The 21,091-nt window shown below is 37.1% G+C and overlaps 1 protein-coding gene across 3 annotated transcripts in view; it reads right to left on the reverse strand.

Annotated features, from left to right (window-relative positions):
* Positions 1–2,817: 2,817 nt before the first annotated feature.
* LOC122835215 (NT-3 growth factor receptor-like) overlaps positions 2,818–21,091 on the reverse strand; it is a 33,340-nt gene continuing 15,066 nt past the window's right edge. For 2 of the 3 annotated variants that reach the window (XM_044124067.1, XM_044124066.1), the window contains 17 exons: positions 20,569–20,643; positions 19,549–19,620; positions 19,001–19,072; positions 18,129–18,283; positions 17,110–17,252; positions 14,832–14,973; positions 13,938–14,050; positions 12,626–12,809; positions 11,680–11,691; positions 10,605–10,651; positions 9,787–9,889; positions 8,417–8,605; positions 5,432–5,562; positions 4,698–4,870; positions 3,996–4,239; positions 3,642–3,800; positions 2,818–3,553 (listed from right to left, as the gene is read on the reverse strand). In XM_044124067.1, coding sequence (XP_043980002.1) covers positions 3,368–3,553; positions 3,642–3,800; positions 3,996–4,239; positions 4,698–4,870; positions 5,432–5,562; positions 8,417–8,605; positions 9,787–9,889; positions 10,605–10,651; positions 11,680–11,691; positions 12,626–12,809; positions 13,938–14,050; positions 14,832–14,973; positions 17,110–17,252; positions 18,129–18,283; positions 19,001–19,072; positions 19,549–19,620; positions 20,569–20,643 — 2,200 coding nt within the window. In that variant the 3' untranslated portion in view covers positions 2,818–3,367. The remainder of the gene's footprint in view (positions 3,554–3,641; positions 3,801–3,995; positions 4,240–4,697; positions 4,871–5,431; positions 5,563–8,416; positions 8,606–9,786; positions 9,890–10,604; positions 10,652–11,679; positions 11,692–12,625; positions 12,810–13,937; positions 14,051–14,831; positions 14,974–17,109; positions 17,253–18,128; positions 18,284–19,000; positions 19,073–19,548; positions 19,621–20,568; positions 20,644–21,091) is intronic. The other variant, XM_044124068.1, reaches the window with a different exon arrangement.

A 21,091-nucleotide genomic window follows, 5' to 3' on the forward strand; every position in this document is an offset into this window, starting at 1 on the left:
AATCTTTGTCAAATACTGAGTGCTCAGGGGGAAATAGATTATTTTTTTTTTTTTGTATAATTCTTCATGAGCTTTGCAGAAAGAAATTCACAGTTTACTAACAACAGCACAATCATTATAATTGAAACTTTCTGGATTAGCGGCAGAGAGAGATTGACAGGGTTTGATCTCATGTCACCAAAAATTTATTCTGGATTTAATTTTTAAATGTTTATTGTTATAACTCTAAAGAAATCAGTGTATATGTCAGAGGAAGAGAATGCTGGACTTGACGATGTTTCATTCTTGAGCAAAATTTCCAGAAGTTGCAAAACAGTAACAGGTTAGTATAAACAGCAGTCAGATCCAGGAAGGAGACAACTTCTCTGTGTCTCAGATATGAACATGGTTTTATGCAAAATGTGTGAATTAACCAGACAGCAAAAGCCAAATATACAATAAAGTCTATTCTATTCTATTTAAGGAAACCCAGCAGATTGAATCGAGTCACTGACTTGCAGCATTTACTCAATGTTAAATTTTCTCTTAAAAATGAAAAAAAAAAAAAAAAACCTGTTTAACTTCTACAAAAAAAGTATATAAAAAAGACAGTCGGTAATGTTAAAATCTGTAACTTTATTGCCGTACATAATTGCTAGCATGACTGGAAAGGAAACACGCTAGCATTAAAGTTTTTTCTTTTCTAACATAATTGTTCCAGACCTTCTGTTTGACTTGCAATAGTGCGGCTTAATTCAAGGCAGAGTGCATGTGCTTGAGTAGAGTACATGCCGACGGTTCAGATCAATCTCATAATGGAAATGTGTGGTGCATTAAGAAGAGGAGAATTTGATAATGACACCAGACTGCTGATCAGGTGAAATCCTATTCCACACGTTTAGAAGGTTTTAAAAAATTACACATATTTGCTTGTTGTATTAGGAACTAAGTAAATAACGATTTACCATAGTTACTGGAAAGCTTTTCTGGCTCAGCAAATTATCTACAGAGTTAAAAAAAAAAATAAAAAATACAGACCCATTGAATAAATTAGAATATTATTGAAAAGTCCTTTTATTTTAAGAACTTTATCACAAAGTCAAACATAATGTAGATTAATTACACACAAATGGACGTTTGAAAGCCGTTATTTCTGTTACAATGACAATTTTCCACTTAAAGCTGATACAAATAGACATATAAAGTTAGAATATTACATCAGACCAATCAATAAATATCTTTAATACAGAAATGTGAGCTTAATGAAAAGTACGTTTCATACCTGCTTTTGGGATATTGTTTTCAAAAGGTCCTTTTAATCTAACAACCCTCATTAGAGCGGATATTCTAATTTATTGAATATGACTATACATAAAAACAAATTAATAAAATTGACTGGATTTCTCAGCTTCATATCTAGCAGAACATATATTTTCCAACAGTAAAATCTGTGCTTAATCATGTAAATTACACATCAATTAATAAAGTGCTAAAAAAGAATAGATCTGAGTGATGCTATAAACTAGCAGAGCTAGTAAAATGGTGAATTTTGATGCCTGGCTGTATGCAACAAGCTGTAGTTTTGAATCAATTGGTTTCCAACATTTTTCCTTTCAGTTTATTCTGATAATCCTACAGATTTACAGAAATGTCCATGTGAAGCACCAGTACTTGTTGCACTTGAAAGTTAACTTAAATCTTCAACAAAATGTGTGTTAAACAGATACCAACAGTAAAACGAGATCGTTCTTGTGATCTGTGTTTGTGACAGAAAAATGGAAATGTTCAGTCTGCTTCATCAGAAGTACCTTATTAAAAAAAAAAAAACTTTAATCTGATAAATTAGCCTCCTTGGAATGTGCCAGCTGTATTCATGTTCATATGTGCACTTGCTATATTGGTGGTAAGAAAAAAGCTGGCTGGAACTGAATGATTGGGTCAGTACTCCATCTGTGGTTCCAGGTAAGCTTGTTACCATGGCAGCAGGAAGACAGTATGTGGTCAGTGCTGCTAGTTGCACAAAATCCTGGTCTATGGTTCGTGTATGAAGTTCTTCGAAGAGACATAAGGTATTCACTCGGTCAGTTTTGGGAATACAGCACTCCGCACTTTTTAAAGTGAAATATAAAGTGCAACGTGCAATGACTTGTGGGATTTGGAGTCACACACAGTGCTTTGTACTGAGTCAGGCATGCCAAGCTGCACACATTCATAACGTGGTTAATATCCTGACACTAAACTGAACAACATGCAAACAGTCTATCATATCAGCTTCAGTGTAAGAATCATGGCCAAAATGTTTCTTACATTTGGACAATGTGTACATATTATGTTTATTCATAATGTGTGCAACATTATACAGATTATGTATAAGGATTAAGCATATCGTTTCTCATGTATATACATTATGCACATGTTTACATTATGTGTAGAATGTCAAAAAGATTACTTCAAATTATAGTAATATCATGGTAAAGGGGGGAGATGGAAACTTTGTACATTTGTGTGCAAAAACTTTACTTTCCTGTACATCTCCAATGCCACGCTGCCAAAATGCAATGTGATCAGCAAAGTTGATATTTACTAATGGTTTCTCAATTTTAATATATGCATTGAGACTTTTCTGTTATGAAGGGTAAAAGTTGAGTTCACCAGGATCTCACTTTCATTTTTAAAATGAATTTTTATACAGAAAGAGTAGGTTTTTATTTTAAGACATTGCACTAGCAGACTTAGTGACTAAACTTCTGCCATCTTTAAGAACTATTCGATCATTTCCTTCATGAAGCTATGGAAACACCAGACTGAAGACAAATGTTATTTGAGTTTAGTGCATGTAATCTTTTTATTATTATGCATATAAAATGACAAAGTACCGGAATATTGAGTACTGAACACAACAGAGAGTGGAAAAATGAATTCTGATTAACATGTATGCACATACAGTGACGTCTATGACAGCATATCTCACAAATCACCAGACTACAAAAATGACTACTGTAGGTCAGGACTGAAAAAGCAATGCTGCAATAATCTATGCATGTGGGCAGAACAATTTATTAAAAAATGCTTTTAAAAAATCCAGACTAGGGCAATATTGTTGACAAACTTACCTCTAGTTTGATACAATGTGTAGTTCTACATGAGTTGTATGCTTTGAGTTCATGTAAAAAAAAAAAAAAAAAAATCCATAATATCTTTTGTATGAGTGTTAGGTTCTTTTTGTTCTACCTAATTTCCAGGATTATTTAAGGTAGTTTGGCTTTTATTAAGTGAAACAGATGTAGAGCAGATGTGAGTCGTTATCCTGCTGCACATGTTGATTTGATTGGGGTCTTGTATGAGAGTTTTGTTCCTTTGCCTCCGGGGTTACATTTGAACCTTTTTCTCATCCCAATATGTCCAGATAAACTGGTGTGGATTTCATCAGAGCCAAAAGCTTCTTCTGAATGTCTTTAATGATGAGGCGCTGCTGTGGCTCCCTTTGCCAGCAGCCCAGCATGATGTCATAGACTTCCTTTGGACAGACTCGTGGGCGCTCTAGTACCCTGCCCTGGGTAATGCATTCAATAACCTGAAAAGGACAAAAAGGTTGAAAAAACAAAGAGAAATGCAAGAAAAAGAAAATCCAAATGTATCTAATATAACTGTATATATGGTACCTCATTGTTGGCGAGCTGAAACCACGGCTGTTTGCCATATGTGAAGATCTCCCACAGAATAACTCCAAAGCTCCAGACATCACTCTCTGTGGTGAACTTCCTGTACATGATGCTCTCTGGAGGCATCCAACGAATGGGAAGCATGGTGTGACCTCCAACCTAAACAAGTAGGTTTATGAACATGAGAAGTGCCAAGCAAAAATTACTTTTTGATTTAATTAACTTATATGATGTGTGTTTAAAAAGACCAGTTTAACCCCCCCACACTATTTATAGGTTCTTTCATTTTAGGTTATTTGATTAAATATATCAAAGTGACTAAGAGTGGTGGCGAATATTCAAGTGTGTTCTTACCCTGTAGTAATCTGTGCTGTAAATGTCTCTGGACATGCCAAAATCTCCTATTTTCACCAGAAGGCCATTCCCCACCAAACAATTCCGTGTTGCGAGATCACGATGGACAAAGTGCTGGGATGCCAGGTAGATCATCCCCCCTGCGATCTGACTCGCTATGTGAAGCATCTGGGACAGACCCAGCTCCCCGTTGGTCTGAAGAGGCTGCCCATCTACTAGGATTGTGGCATCTGGTCCATGGGCTCTGAGGGGACAGTTCCACCGTTATAAATCTTTTCATTGTTACTCAGGCTTAAGATTTGGAGTTTCTTACAATTTGAATCATTTTTAGAATGTAATGCAAATCTAAAAGCATCAGATACAATAAAAATGATTTATACCAACAACAGAAACTTTTTTTTATACATTCAAATGCAATAATCAAATAATAGTAATAATACTTAAATTGATAACAGGAATAATAATGTTTTTTAATTAATTTACATTATAATATAAACATAATTACATTAACATGTAGCTGAACAGGCTCAAAACGGAACATTTAGTTTTCCAAATGTTTCACTTTCTTTCAAAGGCAGAAAAAAGCAAATGGTTGTTCTTATCATTTTTACCATAGTAGCATAAACAACTTCTATAAGCTACATAATTATGTCCACAAGAATTCTCATTATAGCTCAGAGTTTAGTAGACTGCATCACTGACCTGAGAAACTTGTTGAGATCTCCGTGCTTCATGTATTCAAAAACCATGATAAGAGGGTCTCCATCCACACACACGCCATAGAACTTGACAATGTGTTCGTGCTGCAGGTTGGTCAGCAGCTCTGCCTCATGCTGGAAATCCTTCCTAGCTGCAAGTGTGGGGTCCTTTAGAGTCTGGAAACAGCAAGAGATGTAGCATTTCTAAAATAATCAGTGTGAGTTTTACCACAGTGTTAACTATGAGCAGACTGAGCAATGAAAAATAAATATATGGTCACTTATTTAAACAGAATTCTCTGGAGAGCAAGAAAATAAGAAATTTGCCAAAAAGCCAGAGGACGCTGTGGAAATAATACGATGGACAAAGTTCTTATTGGCACATCAACAACCCACGACCCAGAGAACAGACATTTAACCTGGTCAAAGACAAAAAAAGTCTAATCACAATGCTTAATACATGAAATGTACAAGACCTTAAAAGACAAAAGTAAATTTAAAGTGCACTTAGATCATTTTTTTGTTTTATCTAAGACATGTTCAATATATAATAATTAATAGTAAAAAAAAGAATTTAATGGAGTTGTCTAGTTGTGAACATGTCAATTGTAAACTTGACTAGTTTTGCTAATTGCTCAGAGAGCAAACATCTGTAGGTTTGTTTCCAAAACACTCCAGACTGTCCTGGTTTCAGAAAGTTAAGCTCCACTGACGCTGCAACACACACACAGGTCTTACCTTTACAGCTACCAGCATTTTATCCTTGGTTGGACTTAAGTTATAACATTCAGCCAGGAAGACCTTTCCAAAGGCACCTTCACCGAGCTCCCTCTTCAAAATGATATCCCGACGTTTAATATGTTGAACATCTGAGAATGATAGAAGGTAACAGAGTACACTGCCTATAAAATGGTTTTTGACATATTAAGTGAATGTTTGTAGCTGTATATTCTCATCTGTGCACAGGCAAAGCATCCATGCATCTCATTTTGAAATGCAAATGTGACCACTCTGTCTTTTGGTGGTATTTGGTGTATACAGTATACTTGACATTTGTTGAACACTGACATGTTCAAGCAGAACCACTAAATGGTATTTTGAACTTAACTTAAGAGCACATTCATTTAAAAAATATATTTTTACATCAGAGGTTTAAGTGGAATAAAATCAGTGCTTAATAGCCAAAGGCTCAGACTCGTAAAACAAAGGACTGTTTTTTTTCCAGGCTACTATTTACTTCGCTGCATATGTTTTGAAGAGTTTTCTATTTACTCCAAGTTGGATGTTTTATGAGATTAAAACTGTTCTTAATCCACATTGACAACATTGGCTGCCAAGTCTGAACAGTAAACATGTTTGCTATAAATGTACATTGTTACAAACAAGATAATGAGCCAGTAACAATTGAGTAAGATAATATCAAACTTCTTAATGAACAGAACGAGAACTGCTTTTATTCTGATAAGCTGGAAGTGTTTTTGCAGTGATGCAGCTAGCTTACCAGAAATAGAATAAGATGTAATGGTACAATAGCTTGCAAAAGTATTCACACTCCTTGAACTTTTTCTTGTTTTGAGGTTAATCTTCCAGCAAGACAACCACCTTAAACATAAAGCCAGGGCTATAGTGGAATAGGTTAAAACAAAACATATTCATGTGTCAGAGTGACTCAGTCAAAGTCCAGAAATAAACTCAATCGAAAATGTCATAAAGATAAAATTTTTTTGGGGCGTGCTGTGGTGGCATAGGGGATAGCGCGACCCACGTTTGGAGGCCTTCAGTCCTCGACGTGGTGGTCGCGGGTTCGATTCCTGGACCCGGCCGACGTTTGCTGCATGTCTTCCCCCATCTCCTTGTGTTATTAAATTTACAATTATTATGCTGTGCATAATAATTTGGAACAGTATTGTGTGTCAGGGCTCTTTGAATCACTATAATTCATTTCAGAGAGCTGGTTGATTAGTTTGTCTGGTGAGCTCAATTAAAGGAAATCTACTTAAGAAGGATGTTCCACATTATTAAACAGGCCACAGGTTTCAAGCAATATGGGAAAGAGAAAGGATCTCTCTGCTGACAAAAATTATCAGATAGTGTAGTGCCGTGTGACAAGGTATGAAAACATTAAATATTTAGGTGGAGGATCCTCCAGAGGCTTGCGGTGCATGAACCTACTATTGGGCCACCACTAACCAGAGCTTACAAGCAGAAACGGTGGCAGTGGGCCCAGCTGTACATGAAGATTAATTTTCAAACAGACTTGTTCACTGATGACTGCTGTGGAACCCTGGATGCTCCAGATGGACACAGTAGTGGATTGGTGGTGGATGGCCACCACATCCCAACACGGCTGTAACATCAGCAAGGAGGTAGTGGAGTCATTATTTGGGTCTACTACTCTCTGCCAAAGACCCTCCATATACACTCCACCACCTGAAGCTTTCACTCTCCCTGAAGCGGCTTCCAACAGGACAGAAAATCCACTGGCATGTTCTGTGGCCCTGGGATGTAGGCTGCCCTGAGGCAGGCAAAGACTAGAGCTGCCCAGGTCAGAAGCCGATGAGTCAAGCACAACACTTGATCTGATCCAGCCCTGGTGGTTGACCTGAAAACCGACAGGGGTATTGTTTGACCTGACCAGCACTTGCTTGTCTTTCAAGCCTGGAAGAAAACTCAGAAAAGCCAAAATAAAAGGATTGTCTCCTGTGGAGGAGTCAAACTGCTTTTCTCCATGTTCACCTGCAAGCCCAGGCATCCCACATGTCTGAGCACTAACCGAGTGTCTCGGACCACCTGGTCCCATGTTGCTGCACAAACAAGCCTCCAGATATGGGAGGATCTTCAGTCCTTGTGTCTGCAGAGGAGAGAGAGCCTCTGCAATGTATCAGGTGAATATCAATAAGCAGATAGGAGAACAGTTGTAAACACAGAATCTACCAGGTTGGCAAAAACCACAACTGCACTCAACACATGTGAAGAACAAAAGGAGCTGAGTGATGGGTGTCATGAGACTACGTAGTCTCTTGGGTCACCGGCAGGTTACAGGTGACTTTGTTGTGGTTAACACTCGACCTGCGCATGTGCAAGAATGATCTGGCAGTCAGTGGGGCTGAAATAGAACTGCAGTTTACAAACGCTCTCCAGCTAGTTGGACAGAACTTGAGCTGTTTTGTAAAGAAGAATGATCAGAAATTTCAGTCAGTAGACATACAAAGCTGGTAGACAAACCCTAAAGACTTGCAGCTGGAGTTGCACCCAAAGGTGGATTCACAAAGTATTGACTCAGGGAGACTGAATACTTTTACAACCGGCACTTTTCAATGTATTATTTTAAACAAAATGTTCTGAATCATGTTTAATTTTCTTTCTACTTCACAATTGCATACCACTTTGTGTTGGTCTTGCACATAAAATTCCAATGAAATATATTTGTTTGGAAAAGTCACTGTAAGTTATGCTTATTTTGCCCTTAAGCTAAAGTTATCAGTAAAATGTTGCTACAAACCACCAGCTGGTATGAAGTAGTAGCTTCCTTTCACTCCTGATAACATGAGATAAAAAGTGGCAACAAGAGACAAAGTCTCCAGTCTTTAAGGCACAAATCTGAATCAAGTGTGAAGTGACAGTATGACCCAAGTCCAAATTTTCAACACTAGTCTCAAGATCAATTTCTTGTTCAGGCTGCATGTGTTCTGATTAAAAATGCTTTATGAGGCCTTTACTCACAAGTGGTTGGTTTGGTGCCGTTGTGTCCATGTCTGAAGTACTGTGGATTCTCTATAATGGGGATCCTGGACATGCCAATCACCACGGAATCTAACCCAACATCCAGAGCACAGGGGCTTATAACGCCATGATTTACATGATGGAGCGGACTGGCAGAGTTTTCTTCCCCACTCATCACTGCTCCTGGGCCTGGAGAGAAACAGAGAGGAAGGATTTCATTTGGTATTGAAGCCATAATGAGACTATTGAGATATTAGCCCAGCTTTGGCTTCCATGTTTTTACAGGTCCTGTTTTTACCTTATAGGCAGCTTAAACCAAGCATTTTATTAAATCTGTTTGTAGCAATTGAATATCTAATTTTCATCTTTCTCCCTTTGACTAATACTTACCATTCAGTTTAAAAAGCAATTCTAACAAATGCTAACCAAAAACTAAAAATAGAATTTGAAAAAGGTTGCAATAAATTCTCTGTCATGTACTCAAATGGAGGTCTGATGTAATGACAGATGTTGCATGCAGTGGTTCAAGCTGCTGCTGAGCTCTTGCAGCTTCAGGAGGCACCGCTGGTTTCACTCTGCCTCTTAATGAGCAGAGTAGAAAGCTGGGTGTGCAACTGATCTCCGGACCTTTTCGCCATTGGGCAGCATGTGTGTTGCAGCTTTTTGGTGCTTTCATGGTAGTTAGTGGGTTGGGTGGAAGGAAAATGGGTCCTTGGTGATAATCCAGGGTTTCGAATAAAAGATCTTCCAGCAGCTAACCTGGTGAGTGACACTGGACAGCTCACCATCACTAACAAGACCCCACTCAGCTACAGCTGGAACAACCAGTTGTCTACAACTCTTAGACTTTACTCCTCAAAAGCATGGGGAGCTCACTCTGCATTAAAGGAAGATGTGCTCATCCAGTTTCCTGCAACACACTAACCACCACCAAAAAGCTGCAACACACATGCTGCCCAAGAGGCCCAGAGATCAGTTTCACACCCAGTTTTCTACTGTGCTCCTTGAGGCCAGGAGGAACCAGCTGTGTCTGCTTATGTAGCAGGAGCTCAGCAGCAACCTGAAATAGAGAGACATGCATGCAGTCACCACTGTATGCAACAGCAGACAAAAAAGAAAGTATGTTCAGGTAAATATCGGGTTTTAGCTGTTTGACAGAAGACATTTCCAAAGAAACGCTTAAATATATGTAAAAAAATAAATATACAATAAACAAAATTCATATTTATTTAGTATTCATTTAATTCAGAATGTTTAATAGTGAAGTTACAAGAAAAGCAACATTTTATTAACAGTTCAAAACCAACTTTCAATTTTTTTCTATTAACACATATTATTGATGACCTCCTCGTGAAATGGACAATGCTCACCTTTAATGACAAATTTGGAACGTCGTCCATACTTGTTGATCAGAACAAAGAGAACCACGAGGATTACACAGGCGAACACTGCCAAACCTACAGCCATGGAGACCTGCAGGAACAATGCCAGTTCTAAATCCACGAGTCAAATTCATGTGGATTTGAGTCAGGCCCACATAAAATTCTTGATGTTAATGTGAGCATGAAAAATAAAATTGAGAAGCCAAAACTAACTTTTAAATATAACAGCAATTACTTTTAATCAGTTACATTTATTTGAGTAACTTTTTTGAAAACAACAACAACAAAAAAATCTTTGAGGAGTAGAATTACTTGATTGCACTTTTTGAAAAATACTTCTATGAATTATCACTACTCTTTTTGAGGAGAATTTCTGGATACTATGGCCACTTAACTTCAATGAATGAAGAACAAACATTTTTCAAAACTGCATCAAATACGCACACTAACATATAATTTATTGTAAAGTGAGAATTCAGTTATGAACACAAACTTTGCTGTTCTGATGTGAGTGTCCTGGGTCTAAAGTTCTGGGTCTGCACTTCCTTTCAGTCATTTCTCCCAAATCCATTTGTTTGAGCAGCTTTATTAATACAGCAACTTGGCCAAAGTGAGTCACAACGTATGTGATGACAGGTAGCAGTAAAGAAATTGATACCTAACATCCAAATTTAACTTTTTGAAAAATTGTCTTGATCAATATGTTTTACGATGTCAAAATTTTGAGGTCTTGACTCTTTCCCTAGTGGCAGTTATTTAAAGCATTTCAAAGTTTGAGGTAACGATGTTTTACTTCTGTAACTCACCCCAAAAGGATCTTCCAAAGGTTTGTGAGTCTCTGCAGTTGGAGTTCCTGGAAAGAAATGCAAAGTTTTCTGCTCAGAACTTCACCAAAAACACTAATAAACCAACAGTGTTAGATCAAGATAGAACTGCATTTATCTCTATACATTCAAATGGAATGAAAACTGACTCTTTTTTTTCTCTTTTTTACAGAGACCTCAGAGGTTGTTTCTGGAATCTTCTACAGCTCCAAATTTTCCACTGACAAAACTGAGACCTTGACTCTCCTCTATCCTGTTTGAGCAATTGGTATTTCTTGGTCTTCTTTTGTTCTTTCTTTTTGATGGAGCTGTGTCTCTGTTGGTTATAACCTTGCCTGTCTTGGATAACATTCAACCACATTTTGATGCCTTTTCTATTTATCCTGTTTACGTTGAGGAGTGTGTCTAAATATTACTACTTCTTACTATACAGCTAGATGTGATCCATCCACAGATGGCCAATCGCAGCTTCATTTTCAAAAGTAAACGATGTTATTACCGAGGGGCTCAGGGCTATATACTGATATGTATAAAGGACAGGATTAAGACATCCTCCCTAAGCAACTTTGTTCAACAAACCAGGGACAATGTTGTAATGACGTGTATTTTCCAGCATGACATAGCATTGTGCCACAAGGCAAAAGGGAGAACAAAGTGGCTTAGTAATCAGAACATTAATGCTTTGAACCTGGAAATCAATGAAATCAATGAGATTTTAATCTGCTAAACTGTCAAAATTAAAAAGTGAACTGACTGTTCACCTACAAGCCTGGTACAATTAGATGTTTTGTTTTCATTTAACAAATAACTTAGTGTCTGACACAAAATGAGACATGCATTCTTAATCAGAAAGATCAGGAAACAATGTGTAAGGAGAGACAGTTTTGAAAATAATTTATCTGCCAGGCCAAAATGATGGTATGGAGAACAGTTGGGAAAAAGAAACAAACTCTCTACGTCAACCAAGTACACCACTGAAACTACCTTAGTTTTGACATGGCTTAGAAGTTTGTGCCAAAAACATAATATAGTAGGATTAACATTAGAAGGTACTTACCATAATCATAATCTGAATCCATTGAAGAAGCAAATAGATAAGACAAATGCAAACTGTAAGGCAGTGTACATACTCTACAAATATTTACATCAAGACAACAAAATGAGCTCTAAGACATTCTCATACCACCCTGATCAGTGAACATACAAGCAATTACATGTTATAAATTCTTTGAGGAGGTGAATTGGTTAAGACTGGTTAGTAATTTTAATTTTCTTTTAAAGAGAGATATCGCACTGCTTGTAATGGGAGCTGTAAAGTTGACAGGTGACTAAAGTGAAGTGACTTGCAAAAGTAGCAAAAAGTATCAGAGTTAAGAGGTCTTCTATAATAAAAAGATCAGATCCCATCAGCTGGATCGACTGGATATTTTGGTGCTTCTCTAGGTCACATACATGGTAGCAATACAGCATGTGCTTTTTCTTAGGTTCAATACATTTTATGAAGTATTACTCTTCTAAAGATTTAGTAGTAATTACTAATTACAATTAAATCAGATATTTACATTCATGCACATATTCACACACTGATGATGACAAGCTACTGGTTTGTAGCCTTATCTGGCCTGGGGCACTTTGACAAAGGTGAGATTGTAGTTTCATGCCATTTTGACCACCAGCAGGCAAGGTGGATCAGGTGTCTTGCCCAAGGACACAACGACAGAGAGGGGAGAAGTGGGAATTGAACCAGCAGCCCACCGACTCCAAGCCAAACTCCTACTGTCGTCGCCCCAGTTATCTGCCATTTCATAAACACTCAAAATGTGTGCTACTTTAGAATTCAGTTACCTTGGTAACTGTTACATTTACATAACAAATTGATGTTATGCACAATCAAGTTGAGTGACTGTACATATGTCAATGTTATAGGAATGCAAATACATAAATTGTATTAAGTTCCCTGCCATAATGACAACAGGCATGAGCTCTGGATGTTAACGGCTTACCAGGAGGGGGCATTTCGAGGAAGTGTCCATACACTGTCCTGTTGACCTCACCAAGATAGTTGGTTGCTTTCAAAGTGTAGTTGCCATTATTGTAGTGCGTTGGGTTTTTAAAAAGAAGGCAACCCTCCAAGTCATCATTGTAAATATCCATATCTTGGCGGATGTACTCATTGTGGGAAATTTCCTGAGAATAGAATAGAACAGAATAGAATAGAATAGAATAGAATAGAATAGAATAGAATAGAATAGAATAGATTTACTTAGAGAAGACCACATCCACCATAAAGACATTGCGGAGAGAAAACATGCCAGGAGCTCTTATGTGATCGGATACATTGAAGTCTGCAGGAGTACTGTTCAGTTTCTCATGGGGTGAGTGTCAGAACTTTTACTGTTTTTAAAACGCATTGCACTAGATCATGTTTGATTAAATGTCTTCAAGACTTGCATCGTAATATGATTGATTTGATCAGCCTTGTCTGGTTCACTGCACCCTGCATGTGACCTGTCCTGGAAATATGCACAAAAATCACTTACAGCCACATCTGGGCCTGCCCTCCCCTTTGATGAGGTGTTATGACTGCACTGAGTGCACAATATGACCTCACGGTCATACCAGTTGGTCCTTGCCTGACCAGTGGTGCGCACCACACTGACTAACTGCATCTAGTAGCTAAAACACCTAAAATATTATTTACTATCTAATTATTCCAGTAACGTTCAAGGTTCACAGATGATTCCGTGGTAAATAATCTGTGAACCTAGGTATGACAATAAGATCTGTCATACCTTATCTTCATGAAACCCTCACAACGTAGTAGAAAAATGGGACAAGAATATCATCTAAAATTATATATTTTTTGCTAGGTGAGCCAGAGAAAGCTCTCAAGACAAATACTTTTATTTGACTTGACAGTGTTTGTCTTCACACCTTCTCAGATATTCCAGTTCACAGTCAATCGTGGGTAGTGGGGTTATTGCAAAGTAATGTAAATGAACAGCCTTTGTTGACACTTCTATACTTTTTGTTAAACATATTTCTAGACAGAATCTTTGCTTAGATAAGAAGTCAAACTGGATGAACACAACAGTAGTGTTTTATTCCCAGATACTTTTTTCCACTTATCTGAGATGGAAGTAAACACAGACATTCCTCTCCCCAATGATACTCCACAACTGACTGAGAGACCTCAGAGCATTACTATGCTAGAAGGGACGCACAAGGGTCACCACACACTGTACATTCTTAGTAAGATCATTCCAGTGGTCTATTAAATAGATAATAACTCTTTTACAATAAAATCCGTCATACCTTATTTTCGTGAAACCATCTTAAGCTTGGATGAGGTGAACCCCGAACAGTAAATTCTATACATGTGTCATGGCGCCGTTCTGGCTCCTTAAGCTTCTCAATGGACGGAGGAACTTCATGAAGAGACACAGGAAAAGAAGACCAGTGTTGAATTTAATTCACACAAAGCTTTTGAAGTCATTTACACTCCTAATATAACATTCACTTTCCTTCGTTTCTTAATTTATTTATGAATGTAAAGAATGATTTCAACAGGGACCATACACTGGACACAACAGTTTTTGCTACTGATTTGAAAGGTTCCTGTTCTGGTCACTGTTTTGGACAGTGTGTCCTGAAAACCCTGTCAAGACAAAACACAGTGAAAAACACATGCTTCCTGTCTTTAAAACTCCACATGTTGAGAGCTTGCTTAATGAGGATAATACAACTTTGAGCCACTGAAAATCTCAACTCAAGATAATTCAAAAATAAATTATGGTACTTCCCAGATGTTTTTCACTGCAAACTTTTCACTGATAGAAATCCAAGCTGTTGAGGCAAATGCCTTTATTCATTTTCAGGAATAGGCTACAGAAATAATTTCTGGAATCGTTGAATTTCCTCATAATAAATTCTATACAGTGATATGACTTGGAACGTCTTTTGGTCAAATATGATATACTAATTCAAATGTGAGTTTTGAATGCAAACTAATAAATAGATTATACAAAAAAACATGTTTTTAATCAGTCTATCCCATGTAGCAATTTGAACTTCCAATTCCACTTACTCATAGCAGTTACATAGTTTGTCCCCAGTCAACTCTGATAAATATTGACTTATTCACACAACTCTCAACAGTGTTGGATCCTCGATCTGATCTCTGTGCCTGTTTTATGTGTGTCAACTTACAGTGAACGATAAGGTGAACAGAAGCATTAGCGAAGCCTACGATGTTGTTGGCGGTGCAATTTAGCCAGAAATTGTTGTCCTCCCTTTTCACATTGGCCAGTGTTATGGTGATGGAGTGAATACTGTTGTTATATACTTTATCCTGAAGGGACAGCAGAAAACAAGAACACCAGCAGGTTGATAAAAGCAACGAACCTCTGATGCATTCAGGATCCACAGCGTGCTCACATTCATGCAGCGCTGACTGAATCAAAGCTATATATATAAAATCATGTCTGGATAAATGTCATCAAAGTGCAAATGTTCTGAGAGGTTCAATGACTGATGTTCCGGTAGGAGTTTTGTGTATCAGACTCTTTAGTGAAAACAGGTCGAAAAGTCAAAGTGAGTTTTATGCTTTTCCTGTTTAATTTCATCCTGGATGGAGGTAATCATATAATATCAAATATTACAAATCACGTATCATACTTCGATACAATATTGACGTTTGCAGAAATGCACTCTGTTTGAATTGATGAGAAAAAAAGTAAAACAAAATTTAAGGTCAGTAACGATTAGAGAGATTATGAGCCAAAATGTACAGGCAGAAGAACACACTTAAGCTCTTTAACATAAATAACAGTACTGACATTTTACAAAGAAAATAAAAAAACCTCAACCGTTTTAATATTAAAACATTTTTTTATTTTTTAAGTTAATCAAACCTGTTTTGTACATTTTGTCACATTCACACCTACGCCATCTGTGCCCCTAATAAGATTAGTAATAAACCACGCGGCAGGGGTTCCTGAAATGGGCGACATGGGCAACCTCCCAAGGTGGCATCTATTGGGGGGTGGCATTTCATTACTGTTTTAATTACTTTAAACATAAATGAATGGGCGTGCTGTGGTGACATAAATGAAAATGTATAATGCAGAGCTGGAGATTCAAACCTCCTGTCGTTTTTAGTGTTGACGTGTAAATCTTTGGATCTAATCCAACAAAGCACAAAATATCTATTTACATGTTATTTTGTGTAATAGATGGGCAAACATTCCAACTTTTTTCACTTTGCCATTAGGGAATATTGTGTCTAGAATAAATAGAATGTATTCCATTTTGAAATAAGAAATTGTGGAAAAAAAATGAAGTAAATACTCTCAAGAGAAAATGATACATTGTAAGAAATTACAAGACAAGAGATTTTTTATAAAAGGGTAAAAAGACTGAACAGACAAGCATTCGGCTGCTGTCTGAAAGCACAAGCAAGGCCTGAAGAAAGATAGTCAGCAACAGATTTTTTTAAACTGAAACATTATGTGATTGGCCAGATCCTGGAGCAGGCAGGCGCCGTTCTTTGTCAGAATATGTATTTTTTTAACAACATTTCTCAGAATGCACCAGAAAACATGTTACAGGCATGTCATCAACTCTGTCTTTTGTCTTTGAAACCAGCATGTATGTAGCTGTATGTGTCACAGACAGGGAGCAGAATAATGAATGATAATGAATAATGCAATGATCATACATGAAACCTATGAGAAACAAAGATTTATGTACCAAATAAGTTTTATTTATTACCAAATTTACTAGAGCCCCTTATAAAACACATCACTATCTGTTGTACTCTCAGGTTAATTGGCCTTCATAGCAGCCTCGTCATAACATCCACTGGCTCTTGTTCCCTTATAAAACCTTGCTGGATCTTTCACCTCCTTATTTAGTCCAGTTACTAAAATCCTCTAGATACAATACTCACTCCTAATGTATTAAACTGAAAATCCCTAAAGCCAAATATTCTTCAGGCCTCATGTCTTTCTGTGTTGCTGCTGCAAATGATTGGAATTTTCATTAAAAGAACATCTCAACACTTTGATTTCATTTCTTGCTTTTCAACACAGACTAAAGGACGTTTTTAAGAAGTCATGTAAATGTTTTGCTCAATGTATGTAAATGTTATTCTTCCCTTTTTACATGTTTTTACACATTCATTAAGAAATTGCTCTTTATGTTTTACCTGGTATAATTATGTATTAACTAACTACTTTTCTATTGTATCAAACAATTATTTCATGCAATAAAATGCTAATCAGTTAATTAAAACGTATACAGTGTAATTTTTGATTTTCTGTATTTTTTTGTTGTTTTGTTTTTGACTCTGTCTCACAGTTGAAGTGTTTCTATGACAGAAGTCACAGATTTCTCAATCCTTTCCAAGTGGAGAAACTAGAAAAATCTGCAGTATGTGAAATAATTTCCCCCTCTGCACTCTCTGCTGGCTGCATGCTGCATATACCTGCTGTGTGGTGATGGAGCGTAAGCCATTAACAGCCCAGTCCACCTCAGGTATTGGCAGTGCAGAGCCGTTGCAGATCACTGTTACTTCATCACCTTCCACAACTGTCAGGTTGCTGTGACTGACGCTGACCACTGGCAGGTCTGGAACAGAGAAGCCGAGGTTGAGTTCACAAATGATGAAACACCTGATCCGGGTTAAACTGGGATATCTTGCTCAAGTGCACAGAGACACACTTACCTTCACATTTTTAAGTCTTTTCAAAACTACGATCATGGACATTGAAGTTCATAATAGTTGTGTCATCCAGTCATTTATTGGAAACTCTCCATTTCTTAAGTGGAAGTATTAAATGGCATACAAGTTTATAACTAAGAAACTATGCCAGCTACATGTAAATGTGACTGGCTCCAACAAAACTAAACGTGTTTTGGGTCAGAAAGTCTGAATTTTGAGCTTTCCAATGATGTCAAAGACACAGAAATCAAGAAAGAAGTTGTTCTTAATGTACATTAATAACATTTTAGGGCTGTGTGTAATTTAGAAGCTTAATAAAAAAAACAAACAGATTTGAGTTGCGGTGAAACGAGAGTAAATCAGAGTAAAAATCATGATCATAATTTTACTGACACACTTAAGTCTTCTGGTCAGTTTATCAATCTGCTCTAATAAAGCATCACTAATCATTTTTAGATCATTTTTTTTAAGCTAACATTGTTAGCTTAGAAAAAGAGGTTTATGATACTGGAACGGTTTTGGTAATGTGAGTCATCAGAGTAACAACAACAGAATTGTTCTTATTTATGCAACAAAAAGCGAAATATTTATTTCATGCACAAATTAAAAATAGTTGCGTATTCTTTAAAGAAAAGGACATATCAAAACATTTATATACCCTAAACCATTATGTTTACCAACAAAGAACTACATTTATTTACAATCAAAATGAATGGAAAAGTTAGAATTTATGAATTATTAATTTATAAATTTTACTCTATTTGATTTGAGACTTTTCTCACCACAGTTGGTGACGTTCATGTCCAGCAGCAGGATGTGTGTGTGTCCGGTGGAGCAGGTCAGCTGCTGGTTGCTCAGACCCGCCTCTCCTCTCTGCTGCCACAGCTGCAGCCAGCGGATCTCACACCCGCAGGAAAACACCACTCCCTCCAGATGCCTGCAGGTACAGCAGTCACTGCAAATCAGTACAAAGCTAAACATATCCCCAAACAAAATCAGCAGCCTCCAAATTATTTTCAGTCAGTTTTGTAATGAGGCACTCACTGAAGAGGGCAAGAAGGTTAAAGTAAAGAAAGACTTGATCAAGCTTTCTTAAAACGGAGAAAATGGACAGGTGCACATCAAATTTGAAGGGACTTAACGTGGGTTTCTAAATTCAGTCATAAATGGAAGAACTGTCTCTGAAATGTTTTGCCAAGGATAAGTCAGTTGTCTGAAGTAAAATGGGAAAAGATTTTATCTGACTAAATATTTGTATGCCTGTGAGAGATTCATCCACCAACTAATGAATTTTATATATTACTTTCTATGCGTAAAATTCATTTAAAACATTTTTTGCTTTCATTTGTGTTGACCTACTGGAGGAAGTTTAATGCTGGTATTCTTCATACCATATTCTTAGGGTGATGCTCAGTGTTATCTCTGTGTCAAATACATAGTTTGGAAATGTGAGCCCAAAATGCTAGCTTGGTTTCATCCTGAACTTAACTGAATAAATATTGTTTGTGTCTGGATCAGGACCTGACATTAGTTTATAGCATGTAAGGCATGAAGGATTGAGTCAGAGTAAAGGAGAAGCTATTATCATGTAGATAAAACCTAGAGGTGTACTAACAGCAGGTCGGTGAACAAAACAAATCCAGGGCAGACTTACAGTGCTGTGAGCTGCAGATGTTCAAAGACATGCCAGGACAGTGACTTCAACATGGGGTTCATAGACAAGTTTCTAAGGGAGAAATCGACACAAAGGTGGAGACTGAAAAGGTGTACATGGCAGAAATGTGAAAGTTAACGTTTAGAGAACAAGTAGAGAAAAATGTCCTAAATAAAAACAGAATATTGGGTGGTTAAAATTATTTCAATTGGATTGGTCAGTAATTTCCTGTTTTCTAATCAGGGGACGTCTGAAGGCAAATGGTTGGACTGAATGTTATTTATGGGTTTCACAGAAAGGGGGCAGAATTTTTAGATGTTAAGTCACTTTTTTTCCACTTTACAATTAAGCAGTATGTTGTGTTGGTCTGGCTCATAGGTTTGTGGAGGAAATTTTTACAAATGTGGCCAAGTTTGAGGAAATGAAACACATTTGCTAAGCTCATAAATACTGAAGCGTCACTGAAACAAAAAACATTTGTTTAAGTGAAGCAAAAGCTTTGTGTTGATCCAAAGTTCAGAAGGCACAGCAGAACTTTGTGGACTCACATGTAGCGCAAGTTGAAGTTCTTTGAGAAAACCCGAGGATGGAGTGTGTGCAGGCTGCTCCGGGTGATAGTTCTGTTAAACACACACATTTGAAAAAAGGGAGAAGACAGATCACACACGTGTTAATACAATAAATACTCCAAATACTCCAGGGTTTATCTCAGGGTTGATTAGCCTCAGTTAGCATGTTAAATGTTGGAAATCATGAAGTAATGTTAAAAACCTAAACTATCATGGCTCCTTTTTAAAGGCTCCCTGGTGAAAGCCTCTTCTGTTTAAACAGAAACACCAGCACAAGTTCAGCTTTCAGAGGTTCATCTGAATGAACCTCAAAACGTCTTTAACAGGAGCAGATGGCCGAGTTACTTCTGTTCAATTCAAATTCATAATGAAAAATACTTTACTCATCCCAAAGAGAAATTAAATGTTGTTGTAACTCATTAATTTAGATTATTCAAAGAGTTATTGAAGATGGTGATGGCTGTCGGCAGGAAAGATTTCTCAACAAACAGGTTTGGTAAATTTGGCAGACTGGATGGAATGAGACCATGAGAGGAGGCTAATTTCCTTCATCAGAGATATGAGATTTATATTAATAAACAATACTTTTGACTTGGTGCTGAAAGGTTATTTTTAGTTTGCTCTGAAAGGTAAAGTCCTCCTGCTGAAAGAGGCTCCCATGGCTATAATATACAGAAAATTCCAACAATTGTCAAACTTTATGATTTCTTAAAAGTAGCTAGTTGTCACATAGTTTAACATTTAATGAAAAATATTCTAGATAAAGACAATATTGGAAGGTGGGGGGGGGGGGGGGTTTCCAAAATTTTTGCAGGGGGAGGTTTTATTTCTAGTCATCAAGCTCACTTTCAGAGAAATGCATTGCAACTGCTGGCCATGAACCAGATGAATGGAGGCAAAGAAAAATGAGAAAACTGTTATGGTCAGCTGGGGATTTATTTAAAACACAAACAATGTAATTCTGCATAAGGAAACGTGTAGAAATACTTTAGTACTTACAGTCTCTGTAAGCCAGGGTACAGCTCCATGTCCACATCTTTCAGTGCTTTCAGGCCTATCCAGTTCTCAAGGTGTCTGCAGGGAAAAAACACAAAATTTAACTGAGAGAAAGTAAAAAACTTAAAAATCCAGAAATAGAAGAAACTCTAGGTTCTGAAAACTAATTCTAGATATGAATTAATATTATATCTGTCTTAATTTGTCCTGAGAGGCACCACAGCTAATAGATTTCAGAACCAGCCAAGCTTGTGGGCGTAAACTCCACCCACAAAGCCACCGCCATGGCCTGAGCCCATTTAGTAGTGCTGGGACTCAAACAGAAATTTGAATGGAGCTAATTGATGGGCCTATAATTAATTAATCAAAATTAATAGAATTTAATCAAAAACCATATATTAACAAAATAAGGAACATTATACATTTTTTTTACTGCCAAATTCTTGAAGAAAGACCAAATGAGCTCAACAACAAAGATATGGATTTCAGTTATTTGGGTTTTTTAATCATCATATTGGTGCAAAGT

This window comes from Gambusia affinis, linkage group LG08, assembly GCF_019740435.1.
Source record: "Gambusia affinis linkage group LG08, SWU_Gaff_1.0, whole genome shotgun sequence".
NCBI classification, from domain to species: domain Eukaryota; kingdom Metazoa; phylum Chordata; class Actinopteri; order Cyprinodontiformes; family Poeciliidae; genus Gambusia; species Gambusia affinis.